Here is an 18,842-nt window from a genome sequence, read left to right as displayed (position 1 = left end):
CTGCGTATATATTTTCTAATTCCTACCTATTAGTTTTGGACAATAATGTCATTTATGAAAAGGATTGACAAGGTAAGCCGAAAAATTTATGTTAATTAGTTAGATGTGTCAGAAGGTTTAGCTGGCACAGCTGTCTCCATCACCTCAATATGAACACCAAAAAAATGAAGTGGTTCTACACAACATGTCACAGAATTGGCGGTCGACTTAACTTTCTTGTTCATACTATCCCTCACATTTTGTGGTACCATAGCCACTAAAAAGGTGCAATTGAACGCATCCACGGGCACATAGTTTATTCCGTAACAATTAAACATATATAACTACTTAGATCAAACAACATCTCATCTTAACATGCATGCATGTCTTGATGCATATAGGAGGAGAAGAACACTTTGTATCCTCTATGTGAGAGTGAAACATATATATAGGTACTAAAAGATGATTCAACGACTATCAAGATTCCTAATACTCTTACACTTGATGTTTAGTGCATGAGAAAGGATAACATATATTCCTAAAAACACATGACCATCAGATTATCTACATGTGGCACACTTTAAATCACAACGTAATATGTACCATTATATGTCATTTCTCTTAGAACTCTATGAAATATGGAATACATATTTTATGTATTATAAAGTAGTTAAGAACATGAACTTAACTTTTCTCAGATATATAGAGATTATTTCTTATTTTAAGGAGCATAACACTATGTTTAGGTTGCAGCATAACACTATGTTGACCATCCAAGATTAGAAGGTTAATAACATATGTATTCATCGTATAGTCTGGAGCATGATTAAAACCTAATATCTTTTGTTGATTTGTAGCAGATACATGCTATACCAATTTTGTATTCCTATTGATCATCTTTATGATTTAACAAAATATTTATTTTATACAATAGTCAAATAAAATAATTACAAATCTTTCAAATTAATGAAAATAATAGACACCAACCCAAATATCCATGTAAATCAAATACAACACTCAAAATTGAAGTGGTTCTCTTCTAATATTTCACTGGAGTGCGTGCAAACTTTGTTCATACTTTCCCTTGTATTATTTGGAGGCATTGCCGCTGCTAGAAAGACACAACCAAATGCATCTATGGGCAACATGACTTTATATAATTCGTCACAACGTTAACTTAACACATATAACTCGTCACATACATAAAACCGAGCAACATCACATCTTAACATGCATGTCTTATGAAAATTGCCGCTCAAAGACACTTGGTAGGGGGCATTACAAGACGGTGAAGGCTATTACGATTCAAATGGCTCTCACCTTTGCTATTTATTGCTATGTATGTCCTTTGTACTTAGTACGACGGAGGAGATCTCTTCTATTCATAGAAATACCTAACCGTTGGATTTTTGGCACATTTTAAGCCACTAAGCACCAAATATATTGTAGTGTAGAATTCTCTCCTGAAATGTCGACCTGTGGGGTATACTGTGAAACCAATTTCGTGCCGTAGTGTAGAACTCCATCCTGAAATGTTCGATGTACCGCAAACCAATTTCATACATTTCTCGAGAATTAACGCATGCATCATGCTTCGATTTGTTGAAAGTGAATCTCCTAGAATATGTAGTGCAAATGTGTAAAGAAGTTTCTGTGTCTGAAATAACATAATTTGGAAAGGTGTAGAGAAGTTTATTTGCCTGAAATCACTGCCTAATCTTCAGATTTGTCATGTGCATATATACACAAGTAGAGATGCCAGCGTGGATACCTCTCTCTTCATCCTACCTGCCAACCACTCCATCGCCCATGCGTGTCGAGGCGCCACCACCCACAATAGGATGCCACGCCATGCCATGGAGCACACGTACGTAGCTAGAAGACACGCCTTAGACTGCTCATAGTGGGGGTAACATAGGTGGTAACATCACATATTTCAAGGCATTTTGGTGACATGGCATACCAATAAATGAAGAAAGAGAGTGAGGTGGTAACTAGCTATGTTACCATAACATCACACATCTCAAAGCAATATGAGTCTACAACATAATTAATGACACATTGTATGACACCACATCTAAGTTACTACCCACTATGAAGGTAGTAACTTAGACTAGTAACATGACATATGTTACTAGTCTAAATTACTCTCCACTATGAGCAGCCTTAAACATGTACGCCTACGCATCATGCATGCCCGGAGGCCGCGCGTATTGCCATCGATGGATTCCGAGCCGATCCAATTCAATTCCATCTCGCGCCCAAACCAGAAATTTCCCGGACCAATTACTCCCGCCAGCGGAACAGTTGCACTAGCTGTGGCAGTATTCAATGGCGCGTACGTGCTTGACATGTGTCCTATCCTGTCCCTCGCTGACTGAAGAACCCTGTGCGCCATCGACCGCTTTCCTCGTCGACATGCAGCACTGCCGTTGATCTCTCTCCTCCGCTCCAAAACACCAAACCGTACTAACATGGCACACCACACAATAAGTACCAGTACTAACTACTGTACTGTATTTTCTTTTGGCAATTAGGGTATCTCAGCGGCCTGACTTAAACGAACCAATCTGTTCCGTTTTGGTCCGCGAGGAAAGAAAGACAGGGAGAAGCCAACCCAGCGGCCCAACTTAAATGAACGAACCTATATGTGACGATCCATTTGCAGCCTAAATTTTATTGGAAGTAATCGAGAGAGAAACGAGAGAGACAACAAATAATTCAACTGTTCTGTTCCATTGATGATTCACAACTTATATACAAGGGAAAGGGACGCGAATATGGGTCACGTCCGTTCGAAGAGGTGCAAGGAAGGGTTGTGTCTGTTGACAAACCAATCAACATAGAGAATTACATGAGGGAGGATTACCCCTTTAATTAACCTATTAATTAAATCCTAACACTCCCCCTAATCCTTCCTTGTCCGTGTGCTTGGTCATCTCTAGAATCATCTTTGGAATCATCTCCTCTAAAAACCCTGTGGGAAAAATATGAGGAGAGTAGTGTGTATGATATGTTGCTAAAACTCCTTAAAAACCCAGTGGGAAAAATAAGGAGAAAATGGTGCAACATATAATGGTTGGATATGCTGTTAAAACTCCTTCGAAACCCAGTGGGAAAATAAGGAGAAAATGACACAGCATATAATTGGTATTGTCTCTTTGTTAACTCAATATGAGAAAAACCTTGTAAAAGGGAAAAACCCGTAGAGTTTAGAGAACAATATATGTCGTATATACTTTCCTAAAAACCCCGTTGGGGAAAACAGAAAATATGACATATCATCTTGTGTTGATATTACCTCATTAAAAACCTTGATGAGAACCTGTGTAGTAAACTCATAAAGGGAAAAATAGTGTAATATGATGCTTTGAACATGATTGATTCAGGAAGATACCCCCCCTGATTCTTGCAAATTTGGAAGCCGTCGCATACCGATTCCATAAAATACTTCTGGAATGTTGAAGTTGGTAGAGACTTCATGAACAAATCAACAACAGTATTGTGTGATTTGACTTGCTAGATGTTTATTCTCCAACTCTTCTGAAGTTCATGGAGATAAAACAATCTAGAGGCAATATGCTTAGTGATATTGCTTTTGATGTATCATGTTTGCATCCATGCAACACAAGCAACATTATCTGTAGGTGTAGTCACCAGAGTCTGTTTCAAAGACATCAATGGAGTGACAACTCTATCATGTTGATACACATTGTGGGGATCATTCAAGTAGCCAGCATCAGTGTATTCTGATGATATTGGAGTTTAGATTTCACCGAAATTACAAGAATATGTCAAGTAATGTGTGGTGCCTTGGAGATATCGAAAGATATTCTTGATTCCCAACCAATTGTGTTGGTGGGTCCAATGGCACTGAGATATGGAACTTCGAGTCCTAACATCCGTAATACATCATCCCGTGGTTTGAGTGAATTTTTCTCTACGTCTAGAGATCAAACAACCAGCATGGGAGGTGGATATGACTTATCCATTTTAAGTTTCTCCAATATTTATAATATAGGCAACTTGGTGTACCATAATACTTGAGTGAAGTAGCTCGACTTGTAGTATCAAGCATTGTTTGGGTTAAACCAAATTCTTCATCTCAAATTCCGTCTTTAGGATGATCACGTGCTTCATCATTGCAAGAGAAATACTTGTGTATGACAAAAACGCATGAGTAATCATCATTGTAGGAGTAATTCTTGTGTATAAGGAACTCACTACGTCGGTTGTACCAAAATATACCGACAACAATAAGCCATGTTATGACTTAATGATTTTACACAATACATGTTGCATTTGCATTTCGATTAGGATTGAGATTCCATCGGGAACCATACATGTCCAAATCTAGTGATCCACATGGATATGTAGTCACTACATCTATCAACTGCATAGATAGATGATTTTGTATTGCCAATGATATAATGTACCGGAAATAGGATTTCACTCGCGTCTTGTCCAAACGGCGGCCACGAACGACTTGCTTCGCCGGACATTGTTTTTCAGATTAGGCCAATGCTCTCGGTAGAGTCTATGTGCTGATAACGTGTTGGAAGTAATCGAGAGAGAAACGAGAGAGACAACAAATAATTCAACTGTTCTGTTCCATTGATGATTCACAACTTATATACAAGGGGAAGGGACGCGAATATGGGTCACGTCCGTTCGAAGAGGTGTGAGGAAGGGTTGTGTCTGTTGACAAACCAATCAACATAGAGAATTACATGAGGGAGGATTACCCCTTTAATTAACCTATTAATTAAATCCTAACAAATTTGACAGCAAATGCATCTCCGCGGAGGTGCCACAAATAATGTGTCCACCCTTTGCAGCTTTGGGCCCGTCTGGCAGCGTCTGCGCCCGTTTCGCCTTCTGGGCACTCCTAGTGGCGGGCGGCGCCGTTGTGGCCTTTTGCACCGTGATTAATGGCACCCGCTACGTCTTCTGCATGGCAGTGCTGGCTGACATCGTTGGTCTTTTGCGCTACCATCAATGTCTCGAAGGTCGGCACCGTCATTCATGGCGGGGCGCACGCCCGTGCTTTTTAAGGTACGTGGCCGCGCATGGCTTTACCCACACCCGCACCATTGCCACACCCACAGACGAAGACCGAAGCACGTCGATGGGCAAGTCCTAGCTGTTCAGGAGAAGTCGGAGCAACTACGAGGCGGGGTCCTCATCGATGCATCCGTCGTAGGGTGCGAGACCGGTGGTACATCCCTGTTGACTAGTGTTGGTACTTGTACGAGATGGAGATGACCGTGCTTGGCCTATCCAGACGTCAACCTACCAGCAGGCTGGTTACTCAACACCCGGAGGGTGCCGACGCCACCCGTGCCACCGAAAGGGAGAGTGCGGCGCGATGAGATCCGCCTCCGATGGGCCCTCCTCCCGCCCGATCTAGCGCCCGACCATGCGCTTGCAGCAAATGCGTACGTTTGGGACACCTTCGGCTCGTGGTAGTTCAACCAACGACATTGCATACCTGGCCTGGGCGACACAGAGTACCTGCACCGCTATAACAGTGGTGGTGCAGATGACGACATCGACAACAATGATGCGGGGATGACGAACCTATTGGAAATATGCCCTAGATGCACTCTTGTATGATGTATTTCCTAATATATTCATAAAGTTAAGTTGCCCTTTTATGAAATCATGCATGTATCATCGAATATGTGATTCGATTGTGGAATTATTTGTTTATGTTGTTCATACTAAATTGTCCTTAGTCATTGAGGTTGTGTTGGACATACAAGTTAGACTAATGTGCAAGTTGGCAGATGACTCGATTCCATTGGTCATAGGCATGATGCTGCTAATCCAACTTACACTGATTTGGCTAAAGTGTTTAGCGAGTCGAACTAACCCATATTGAGAAGCAAAGATCAAGTTTTCATTAGGCTGTAAATCCTTAGACCTGAGGTTATCGCATGATTCGAGTTCTGGATCGTCCTGCTTAGGTTCTGTCAAATGTTGTTCCGTAACATGGCAGTTACAAAAGGAAAGTTCGGGTTGGCTTAGAATCAAGATGTGTGACATGGATTATCAAGACGGGAATTTGCCCCAACAACAGGAGAGATATTCTTTATATGGGCCATCTCTAGTGATATGGTTCATAAATCATGCCTATGCACAATGTGATTAAGTGTTAATCAAGAGAATTAGTCGGTTGAATCACATATCACAGATCGAGAAGAGAGTTGAGCTGCTAAAGAAATGACTAGAACTCACCTATAGCTTGACAACGTATATCGTGATGCAATAAGACTTAGAACAAAGTCACTTTGTAAAGGTTTGTTGTTATGACTTCACGTCACTTGGGAGCTGCCACATTTTGCTAGGAGCCGCTAGCAGTTATCTACTTGAGGCCAAGTGTTCATAGAAACAAGCAAGACTTGTAGCCACAACAGGATACTTTGTGGAGTAACTCTGGTCGTGTCCAAGTGGCCGCGAACCTACGTGGTCACACACTTAAGGAAAGGAGACCACATAGATTAGATCCATGTGGATGTTGAGAAAGTGGTCGGATGGGCATCAAGAGTTGAGCCCATCTAGGAATACCATATAACTGAGATGGATGTGAAGAGTTCCCAGACCTAGCCGTCATTTACAATCTAATCGAGCAAGATTGGATCTAGTAGTCCACTACTGGAGTTTCTCCCGTATGTGTGGATAAAGTTAGATGTGTTGCACGTGTAATGCTCAATGCGAAGGAGTTCGCGGATCCGGAGAGTTATTCGTGGGACGAATTGCACTGTCCCGACGAGCTACATCAAGTTTCGCATGTGCGCCGTCTAGTGGTAACATTCATGGCCTATTTCCTCGGCTTGATCTTGGGTTACTGTGTATAGAAGTTTTTGTTGCAAGAGTTGCATCTCTATGTGGCCCAATAAACCCGTTGAAGGAGACAACGTGAAGGAAGAGATCCAGCCGCCCAAGCTGAGTGAGGAGGCCCTAGGAGCCATGGCCGTGGGAGTCATTGGCGCAACCCTGACGCAAGCGGACAAGTGTTGAGAGGTGACCTATTATATGTCCACGGTCGATCTAAAAGGACCAAAACTGACATTTTTCATGTCTAAAATGGATCATTCCATTGCAGATTGCCCTTAGTGCCGGTACAAACTAAGTAGTACACTTGTACTAATACTAATGAGTAGTAATTCAGTGCAACTGATCATGCGCTCTGAATGCATTTGGACCAGACCCTCCCTTTGGGGTTTTAATGGTCGGTGGGCCGCTGCTCTGCTTCCAACACGCAGATCCGTAGATCCGGGCCGTTGTTGGCGACCAACAACGGAAAAATTGCTGCACATCAGCCATGGACGTGCAATGCTTATTACTGTCGTCGTCTTGCATTTGCAAACTATACAGCTCAGTGTACAGCAGAGCGTAGAACAAGAGCATAACCTGCAAGAAGATGAGGCGAGTGTCCGGAGTTAATTATCACTAATCTCTTGTTCGTTTCCTCCTTGGTTGCCATGCCTGTTGGCAACCAGTGGCTGTCCCCGGCGTACTACGTAGTAGGTACGTTGTTGGGCACATGCCGTACGTATTGGGCATGCTCTAGGTATGCTAGCCTTTTCTCGATCGATAGGTTAATCTCCTCTCTTCTTCATCCTACCTAATGTACAGTAGACACAGTAGCTAGAGTGGTCGATCTGATGCTGGCAGCGTAGAGTCCTCTGATGCTGGCACGTTTCTTCAATCTAAGTTTTTTTTGTGCAGATTGCCTAAATTGTAGTTAGCGGGACTCTCACAAGCTTAGATGAGTATCATTGTATATATGGACCATTATAGATGATCATTGTATATATGGACCATTATAGATGCATGATCGGCAATTTTATTGCATTCCCACCCCTTCCCTCTTTTTTCTGCTGTTTCAAGTGAACCCGGGGTTTATATCTCGATCTTGGTCGGTATGTAAAACCTTAAGCGTGTGTTTGTGGGGTGTGTGGTGGTTTGGTCTGTGGTCTTTGTAGAAACAAACTTGGTTTCCTTAATGAAATCGGGGAGAAAATCCCTTTTATCTAATTTTTTTTATAGATGATCATGACAAGTATGACATATCATCTCTTTTTAAATGGGAACCAAAATACCGTATGGTTCAGCCTAGACTTGAAAAGATGTAATGTCAATCTATCTGCCAATTATAGACGGGACAGGAGAGAGATCGAGCTGATCGCCACCATGTCGTTTTCAAGCGGCTGCAACAACAATGTTCGACTGAATCGTCCATCATTTAAGAACCATATCTACGTGAGGGACACGGTGCCTGCATGGGCATATGGCGAGGAGAGCGCCAGCCTTTTTTTTTTCTGAAACAGAGGCAATTTTTGTTTTGCCTCCTTCTATTTTTTTACGGGGGACCTCCTTCTATTAATAATTAAGAAGAAAGCTTTACGTCTGTGGAATTCCATATAATTATGGCACACAATAAAATTGCCGTAACAGAAGACCCATATAACATACTTCCTGCGAAATGAAGTATGTAATTTTTCATTTAGGACATGATACAATCTCCAAGAAGACACTTGTTCGGAATAAACATGCTACCTCAAATAAGGAATACTACCTCCAACCAAAATTTTAAGACGTTTTGGGTACGTTATTTTAGCCTATCAAAGCGTTTTATAATTTGGAACGGAGGTGTTACATTACAAGAGTCTGTTCATGGTAGATCTAATAATATCATTTGTTGTTTTGGATGCTAGTAATTCCTTTATGTATAAACAATAAAACTTAGAAATGTTATGCCTGTTAAATTTCTAAACTCTCTTAAGGTCTTTTTTTTTTATAGCAGATAGGACATGTAGTACTCCTTCCAATCCGTAGTAAGTATCATGGTTTTATTATTATTATTATTATTATTATTATTATTATTATTATTATTATTATTATTATTGTTGTTGTTGTTGTTGATCGGAGTGAGTGGTAAAATCCATTTTTTTAGAAAGTGTGCGGTCAAAACTCTCTATCTTTGATCGGAACTTAATGATGGAACTATTTAGATTTGTTTTTCAAAAAAAAAAAATTCAAAATGTATATCGCTTTACAATCATGTACTTGCATGTTCGTACAAGGACAAGAATTGGACGGCAAGAAAAACTCGAGACTCGTAAGCCACTCTAGATCGACAAGGTTTTTTTTTGCGGGGGATATCGACAAGGTTTTCAGCTTGACTAGAAACCACATAAAGTTGATACGAGTCACCTTTGGTAGCTCGGTTAGATAGTGAAACGAATTTGAGTATCATGTCCTATATGGCTTGAGATCGTTACAATCCAGGTATAAGCCAAATCTTTAAGTGAAACTCTTCCTCTAGATAAAATGAGTTTACAATTTTTTTTCCGGGCGAACTCATTATTTCTATAATATGAAAAAAGTCAGACGAACTTAATCTAGATCACTTAAAGTCGACTTGTTTGCATTCGTTTTTTTTTAGATATGGGAGCATAGCCCCGGTCTCTGCATCAATCGATGCACACAACCATTTATTAAATACAAACGTCACAGTATAGTACTTATTACATAACGAAAGTCTGGTAACCGGAGACAACTAAAATATCGAAACAGAACAAGTGCCGATGGAAGATATACAAAGAACTATCCATCTAGAATTCTGCTAATGTGTCGCCATCCAGTAGCCTGGAAATAGCAGTCCTGAGTGACCTCCAGGAGCCGGTTGCATCCAGTAAGCATGGTATCCCGCTGGTCCACCGGGAGCAAACATACCCATAGTTGTAGCCAATGCGCCGCACGAAGGATAACCTGCAAAAAAATTGTGCCTTTTTGTTTATTAAAGATAATATCATTCCGGCTAGTCCAAATCGACCAACAAATTACCGAAATACCAATTCGAATAAATGTTTTATCTTTCTTATTCACTCCATTTAGCCAATTACCAAACATATTAGTTATATTGGAAGGAGGTGGAATATTATATGCAAAGAATATCATTCGCCAAACAATTCTTGCAAAAGGACAATGAAGAAATAGATGATCAACAGTTTCATTGTTGCTACAAGAAACAACATTTTGGACATCCTGTCCAATTTCTCTTTACCAAATTATCCTTATTAAGCAGTACTCTATTACTTAAGAACCACATAAAAATCTTAATTTTTAGAGGAACCTTGATCTTCCATAAGTATTTCCGTAAAAATCTAGTATGACCATTCATAAGATCAAGGTACATAGATTTAACAGAGAATAGCCCAGATTCATTTAGGTTCCACACAAACGTATCCGGTTCATTAGATAAATGAATAGACATAAGCGTCTGACATAAGTGTAGCCACAAATTATATTTATAATCATTGAACATTCGTCTAAAACCAACATTCAGCGGTGTATTTGCCAATACCGTAGAAACCAACTCATTTTTCCGTTGGACAATATTATATAATGACGGATATTGTAAAGATAGAGGACAATTACCAAGCCAAGTGTCCTCCCAAAACCTCACCGATATCCCATTACCAACTTTGAACCTTCCTCTCTTAAAGAATTCCGGTTTAACCCGCATAAGTCCTTTCCAAAAAGGTGAATCTGTAGGTTAGCCTCTACCTGAGCCAACGTTTTATTTTTAATATACTTATTGTGCAGTAATTGTTGCCACATCCCTTCCTCGTGTAACAATTTAAAGAGCCATTTACTTAAAAGACACAGGTTTTTCAACTCAAGCACCTCGATTCCCAAACCCCCCTGATTCTTAGGCCTACAAACTATATTCCATCGAGATAATCTGTATTTCTTCTTATCATTCTCCTCTTGCCAGAAAAAGCGGGAACGATAATAATCAAGTCTCTTGCGCACTCCTTTAGGGATTTCTAGGAAAGATAACATAAACATAGGTAGGCTCGTAAGAACAGAATTTACAAGCACCAAACGATCCCCATAAGACAACAGTTTTCCTTTCCAGCTTCCTAATTTTGAGGCAAAACGGTTCTCCATCGGATTCCACTCAGAATTACGAAGGCGCCGGTAATGTATAGGAACCCCTAAGTATCTGAAAGGTAAAGTTCCAGAAGTACACCCAAAGATATTTTTATATTGATGTTCAAAATCCGTAGCTTTACCAAAATAGAACAACTCACTCTTATGAAAATTAATTTTAAGATCAGATAATTGCTCAAAGATACAAAGAATGAGCTTCATGTTAACGGCCTTAACTAAATCGTGTTCCATAAACAAAATGATATCATCAGCATACTGCAAAACCGATACCCCTCCCTTAACTTGTTTGCATTCGTAGATAGAAGTAAACAATATCTCACCTTTTTTTCCTGTTTGACTTGGAAAATAGTGATAATATCTCAGATGCATTCTTGTACTACCACCATGATTACATAAGCAAGCCGCCATGACCTAATGCATGTTCGACGATCGCCTTTAACTATGTCCACCAACAATGCCGTGTCAAATGCTTGTTGGGCAAGGGCAAAAGTCAGCCAGTTGCATGCCACTTTCTGCCTCAATCGAGAGCAGGATAGATCAGCACGAGGTGGACATTTCGTTAAGTAAGATCCATTGAGACAAAACTGTAATAATCAAGTAAAGTAACAATCTCTTACATAAGAAGTTCTATGAAGCAACTGTCATCGTCAAGTACACCTGAATGGATAAACGTGCTGGTCTGTGTTATCTTCTCACGGGAGACTTGCAGATTACAATGGCATCATTGTGATTCAATCGACGATCATGGTAGCGGGGGTTACACTGTTTATCTTTCTGTAGTATGATGCAAGCTAACCTCGGCATGCAGAGATCACTTTTGCGGTCCAGCTGCACTTATACACACGTTGCAATGAGTTCTTTGGCCTAGCAGTATTATATTCAGGGTACCGTGGTATTATATTTTTCTAATTTAATTGAATGGCAATATTCTTATTTTTAAATCAAAGTTCGCTTATATTAGGTAAACTGAACATTTATATACAACTAGAAAGTGGGTAACTGAACATACAAACACATAATAAAACAATATAAAGAGGAAAACATAACCAAGACCGAACAGCTCAAAATGCTCACCAAAACTGCCAAATTTGTCGTTGTTGCACTGCCATGGCTCTTGTGGCGATGGACAACATCGATAATTTTAGCCAACGAAGTACCCGCTAAAGACATCCACTTGTCTAAACCTCCCAAAATAGTCACTGTAATAGACCAAAACGTACGGTGGAGATTGGCCATAGCGCTAAGCATCACAACATGGTCACTGCCCGATCAAGGCAGGTAGCCATGCCAGCATTGGTGGACTAACCTGAACTTAGTTGCTCAAAAAAGCTCAAGAGAAAGAGTTGTTGAAGTAAGACGATGTATGTCGCAAAGACATCTATGAAGCCACAACGGCAAACAACAACATGAATCATCCCGAAAAGAGCTTTTAACTCACGAGCTCCAGTGCTCTCGCTCAGTTAAAAAAATAATATTTTTACAAGTTATGAAAAATCATGAAAATAATTCTGTAGATTACCATTGATACATCCCACAATCATGGAAAATCCTAATCCGAAATTCTTTTTATTTTTACCTGGACAAAAATAATAAATTCTGATATGTTTTGGAGATTTGAAAATGACTACTCAGATCTACAATTTTGTCATTTTTGTGTAGCTCAAAATATTAAGTATTTGAATTTTTTTTTGCCAGTTTGTGGGATACATCATTGACTATGTGTGGATTTTTTTCCAGAATTTTTTACAACTCAAAACTATTATTTTTATTTTAAAAAAATGATATCACTGGTGCCCATGTGCACCAAATCTCTATCCTATCATTTATGAAGACTAGCAGGGATAAAAACTCTCAAACTCCTAAGCACTAGCCAGCATCAAGACATGATTAGAGCTCGTAGAATTTTATTCGAGACAACGTTGTCACTTGCCATCGAAATGTTGTGAGTAGACTTGGATGCTTAAGTGAAACTCGGAACATTGTAAAAATAAGGACCAAGACCCAACCAACAACACTCTAAACATAGGGAAAGAGACGAGAATCCTCTCCTTACCGTACTAGGGTGCTAGAGTCGCAATTAGAGTCGGAAGGGAGTGGTGATTAGATATGGAGGGTGGCGGCTAGGGTGAGAGCGTGCACCACCTATTGAATGTCAACATTTTTTTCAGGTTCTAGCAAAGCACTAGCTAGTATTATATGTGGTTGGCCTTATAGTTCAATAACTTATTTTCCACGGGTAAATAAAGGAAACTATTGCAAGATTCACCTTATCATCCTTTAGCTTTTTGCTATTTTGGCCTTTTCAACTTACATTTCATTTTTTTCGGAGATCCAAAAGATTGGGTTTAAAGTTTTTGGTTTGAGCTAATACTTTCTTCTGCCATAGTAAACGTATTTTGGAGTAAAAGGCCTGGATGGAGCTAGGCGCCTCGTTTAGGGGGTTGTCACTTGCCTCCAATATCTTTATTATATAATACTTTCTTTCTGATGAATAAGACAATATTTAGGCAAAAGTCAAAGTTTACAGAGCCTGATAAAATATAAAGAAGAAAATATAAACATCACAAATATATTATAAACTATTTTTACAAAGAATCTACTAATATTGATTGGATATTATAAATGTTCATATTTTTGTCTATAACATATATTGGTCAAACTTTGAGAATATTGATTTTTCACTAAATTTATGTGCCATTTATTAGAACGGATGTAGTAGTCTGCTACTAACAAATAGCAATTTTGAATAATCCCTTTAAGACGTTCCATAATTTTGATTATGGTACAAAGTTCGTTTCTTATTTCGGGCGTGCCTTTTCTGGCTTCCAGCCCAAAAATTGGGCCCCGGGCATGGCCTGCAAATAGCTGATCTACCCACCAAGTCGATATATAATTGCAGTAGCTGGCTAGATGCCAGTGACACTGCACTGCAGCCTCTCCTTCTGAAGTGGCAGGCAGCTTCTTCCGTTCCTTCCTTTCTAGCACGCTCACTTTCGTTCTGAAGCTTCTCTCTGATTGGGTAGCTAGCTAGAGATCAGTGTAGTTCTGGCCATGGCAAGCACCAAGTGCAAGGAGGAGGAGCCGGGCAACCAGAGCATGAAGCAGCAGCAGCTGCAACAGCAGGGGAGCACCAAGTTCTACTCCAAGATGCTCTCCAAGGAGGCCGCGGCGACGCTCGCCGTGCCGGTGCCGTCCTTCCGGGTGTACTACGGCGTCGCCTCGGCGGGCTCCGTGCCTTTCCTGTGGGAGTCGCAGCCAGGCACGCCCAAGAACTCGCCCTCCGCAGCCGCGCTCCCGCCGCTCACCCCGCCGCCCTCCTACTACGCCTCCGGCCGCAAGGGCGGCAAGATGGGCGCTTCCGCCTCCGGGTCCGGGAGGCGCTGGCCAGGCGGCGTCATGGCCCTCCTCCGGAGGCCACGGCGCAGGACATCGCCGTGCTCATCCTCCCTGTCCTGGTCGTCGTCGTCGTCGACGGCATCGTCCATGTCTCCGGTGTTTACGGTGCAGTCCTCGCCCGCCGCGCGGGGCTCCCACCGGCGAGCGTTCTCGGCCGGTGACATCTTCGAGGACGCGGTGGCGCCCGCGAGGTGCTTCGGGATGGAGAGAGAGTGCGAGAGGGGGATGGTGAAGGGCTGCGGCGTTGCGTTGGCCGTCCGGAATGCGTTGGCCACCATCGTCGGCCACAAGTCCGGTGGCCGAGCCACCAGCGCGGCGGCATAGAGAGGTGGCTACACTGTATGTAGCAGTATGTTATGTTTAATTTTCTGAATACCCGAGGTGTGGTTTGCATTGTGTGCTAGTAGTATAATGTACTTAACCTGAGTTACGTGTCATTTCAGTTCAGAGTCATGCTTGATAAACACAAGAGAATTGTAAACATAACGAGTAATATTATGTGGTGGTGTATATTATGTGCAACCGTGTATACCCGTTTGTATACGATCAATTTGGTCGTGTTCAGTGCTGGAAACATGTGTTCTTGTTCTCCAACCTAAGAATGAGGTGTTGCAAATGAGATCTACAAACTAATTCCCTCCCTGCAGTAATTTACTGTTATTTTATCATGAGGTTTCTCACATGGTTTATACATTATAAGTGACTTTTTTTTTCATCTTTACCAGAACCATTTTAGTAGTATTTGAACATTTTAGATAAATTCTGATGGCTAGAATAAGAATTTAGAGATGTTCAGAACTTTGAAATATGACGATCCAATACTTGGATTTCAACCCATGCGTCATTATAAGAAAACCTTCATCTGTGGCTAGCAACTTGTGAGTGAGATGTTTTTTATTTGCTATAATTCTACCTAATCTACAGGACCAACGGGGCCATTAATGAAACTTAGGAGAAAATTAAGCACGAATCTAAGGGTCGATCGGATCCCATGTCTCGCGCTCATGGTTCATATATATCTCTGTCACAAGTCTGCACACACATTTGTTTATCTGTTCTCTCCAACTCGAACATTAATTGAGAAATGCAAATGGTGGCCGCACATGACTAATTTAAGATCCTCGCACACTGTACTTTGGCCGCAGTTTAATGGGTCTCTGATGATCCTGACAAGAGAGAGAGCTTGTTTACCCGGTCCAACGTCCCTGGTTGATGGTACCAACAAGAGGACAGTAGTGGTTAAGCTGCGCTGATTCTTTTGCATTTTGAACTCTGAAAAATAAAGGTGAAGAAGAGGAGACTAGCTCGTTTCTTGAGGTTGATGTCACTTTTAGCTCACAGGTCTTGACATACTATCGTGCATGGTATGTTAGATTATGCCTATCATGTGGCTATCAGGGCAGTTATGTTCTTTGCGTGATGCTGGCCTAGCTATTTGACTTGCACTTTGTTGAAGTTTATCCCCACGGTCACTTTCGCACGCAATATCTCTCACACTTCTTACCAGATGGTTTAGGTTTACGTGCCCAGTTCCATTCATTCACACCACTTTGATTGAAATGGCTAAGTATATGTGAATCGAACTATGAAAATGTTCTAAGAAGCACTAACAGTTCCTCGGTGAAAAGAAATACTTTAGAGATGAACCCGTTGTCTACTTGCCTTGCTCATTTTCATTTTTTATAACAAGTGAAACGGTGTATATCATGTACACAACTTTCTCCATTGCAAGAGGTACTCAAGGAGCAGAGCATCAACCATCAAGGGCACTTGCTAGCCAGCTACCTACCCCTGGGGGCTCCATGTCCATATTGCTGCCATACAATTCTGCAGGTTGCTTTGCCCCATATGAGAGGCATCAAGTTGTTGAAGAAACAGCAGGGAAAGACACTGAAGTTATTGCTGTTGGAGGACCAGCCCATCATCTGTGATGAAGAAGAGCAACACATTACACATGCATGGACCCATGGTTCAGAATTTACTCCATGCAGGGGTGATAATTTATAAATTAGCTGAAAATTTCAATGGCTGGACAAGGCAATCTTAGCTAGAAATATATATATATTAATCAACCTGTAAAGCACTAAGTTTATCGCTAACAATCAAAAATTTGTAGGTCCAGAATTTTAGCTACGCGCCTTTGCAAAAATGATTTCATTAAATTTGCATGTTGGGAACAATGTGGAAGTCAGGAAACTTAGGTTGATACTTGAAGTTTCCTGCATATACTTAACAATCAATTAATCAGGTAGAAAGTGCTCATTGAGTGCTAAGACAGATAACCACTGCCCTGGATCATAAGGAAAGTTCCTCTTTGTAGGTGCCTTTCAATTCATACATTAGATAGGCTTGAGACTAGGTCATCTGAGAAATTTATATATAGAAAGTTGAGGTCCTTTTTACATGGACATGCATGTTGGCAGCTAACATCTATAAGCTACAGTCATTTAGCAGTTTGTATTTTTTTTTTTTTGAAACGAGAGCAGTTTGCATTCTGATGTGCCTCAGCTCCGACTCTGTCAAATGAAGTAGGTATGTTGCATGTGTAATCCTCAGCGTAAATTATTCTACATCTGTACCTAATCCCTAGTTGAAGAGTCATTTACAGATCATAACAAGGAAATATGAGCAGCAACTTGGCAAATTAGGTTTTGCCGTTTTGTGTTGTCCATTTCAAACAGAAAAGATCCTAAATGTGACCGCAACCATAGTATTCCTAGATGCCGGCCCACAGGACAATCTCATAGACGAGAGAAGTCAAGGTTGTACCATACACACTGTATGTCCTTTGTATTTTTCATTGATAGTGAAGCTCACGGCTAGTCAGAGATTAAAGCTCAGGCTTACCGGAAAACTGTGCAAAACGACATTGATCAGCAACCGATGTGTGTGTGCTAACAGCAGCCCGGTTCCTAATCTCCAATGTTCTGATGGACATATTGTAGCTGCAAAGGTTGTTTCAGCAGCCCATAGGAGTTGTTGCTTTCACAGGCTATGCATGCCATGCCATGCAATTTTGCAAGTACAATGCCGGTTGCTGGAAAGTTTCATTCAGCCGCGACATGTTTACAATGTGCTGCTGCAATCTGCAAATTTGATGTAAATAAATGTATAGAATGCAGTCGGGTAAAAATTTCTAGCTAACCGTTTTTTTTAACACAGAAAATTCAATCCATGTTTCTTTCTTTTCTTTTTAGCCAGAAATTAATGTCCATGCGATCTTGGTCATGTGATGCCCAAAATATTGGCACTGATCTCCAGCTGCTTCTAGTAGACTGAACGGCTGAGTTGGATGACTAATTGTGGCGTGTGTTGCAGACTTGCCATATGTAGGCCACCATCCCAGTTACCAGCACAATTTGTCGATCAGGTACCAGAGCATGTGTTGCTTTCAGGGACCAAAAGTTCAGTTACGCAACAAATCATTTTTGTGGTTTGTAATTGACAATACACTCAGAGCTAGCAACAAATGCCTTTTGCTTTGCAAAAGGAGGAGACAGATCAGTTTTTTCCCAGATTTTTAATTGAAAAGGAGGAGATTGTAGTTACACACAGACAATATATGCATCTTGTTATCCTCTCCGTGATGTTGCACTCACAACCACAAGTTCCTTTTATAAAAAAGTGGTACATATGCATCTTCTGGTCAGGACATGAGGACAGGGAAACGTGGAACTGTGACGCCTCAACTGAAGATCTACACTATACTTCAATTCACTGTCCGATATTTCCATTTCGATGCAAGAAAGGTGGAACCATTCCAACAAAAGAAGATTCTAGGGACAGAGAATGGTTATTCAGAGGATTTGTTACTAGTTGAAATCTGACATGTTTGTCTGTTGCTACTTGCTAAACCAGGAAGTGGGCATGTGGAAAAATAGAAGTGCTACCAGAGGAAGTGATACCCTCTTTCGCCTACAACCCCGTCATTAAGTAGCAGTAGTAGTTTGGTTGAAGCTCGTCTTTTCTTTTGGTAGCCTTGCTACATTCTTGTATGCTCCCGTCTTCTCGATGGTTTTCTTCTAGTATACAAAGACAAGATGCTTTAGCATGTGTTCGAGGAAAAAAAATTGCCTCATCTGAAATTGAACATTTCAACAAATTAATCAAGTTTATGCACACTTTATTCGACTCTGAACCTGCTTATAGTTTATAGCACATTCAGTTCTTCTGAGCCTGCCTAAATTCTTCAGTGGAACACTGAAACCTGGCTAAACTGAACTACATGACATCTTTTAGAATGCAAAACCAGTAAGTGTGCACCCCAAGGCATTTTGGATATGCCATGTCAGTATCTCAAGAGAAAAGAACATGCCACGTTTAGAAACTAGCTAGAGAGGCTAGAAGACTCTGGAGTCAAGACTGGAGCAATTTCTTTCTTTTTATGGTCAACTAGATCTGGCAAAGAACACAATGAAAGAAGCATGTGAGGAAAAAGATAGTCGAATTGACTCACAAAGAACATACATGCATAGCTAGCGGAGAGAAAGAGAGCGCGC

The 18,842-nt window shown here is 40.9% G+C and overlaps 1 protein-coding gene across 1 annotated transcript; it reads left to right on the top strand.

Moving 5' to 3' along the window:
• Positions 1-13,890: 13,890 nt before the first annotated feature.
• LOC124706008 lies at positions 13,891-14,836 on the top strand. The gene has a single exon (XM_047237682.1). The coding sequence runs from the start codon at positions 13,999-14,001 to the stop codon at positions 14,665-14,667; it is 669 nt and encodes a 222-aa protein (XP_047093638.1). The 5' UTR covers positions 13,891-13,998; the 3' UTR covers positions 14,668-14,836.
• Positions 14,837-18,842: the final 4,006 nt, after the last annotated feature.

This window comes from Lolium rigidum, chromosome 4, assembly GCF_022539505.1.
Source record: "Lolium rigidum isolate FL_2022 chromosome 4, APGP_CSIRO_Lrig_0.1, whole genome shotgun sequence".
Classification (NCBI taxonomy): Eukaryota; Viridiplantae; Streptophyta; class Magnoliopsida; order Poales; family Poaceae; genus Lolium; species Lolium rigidum.
The sequence above is the reverse complement of the archived record's forward strand: the minus strand, read 5'-3'. Positions and strand labels throughout refer to the sequence as shown.

Excerpts from the sequence above, each read along its gene's own strand:
- LOC124706008 (XM_047237682.1), top strand. The coding sequence starts at position 13,999 with ATGGCAAGCACCAAGTGCAAGGAGGAGGAGCCGGGCAACCAGAGCATG.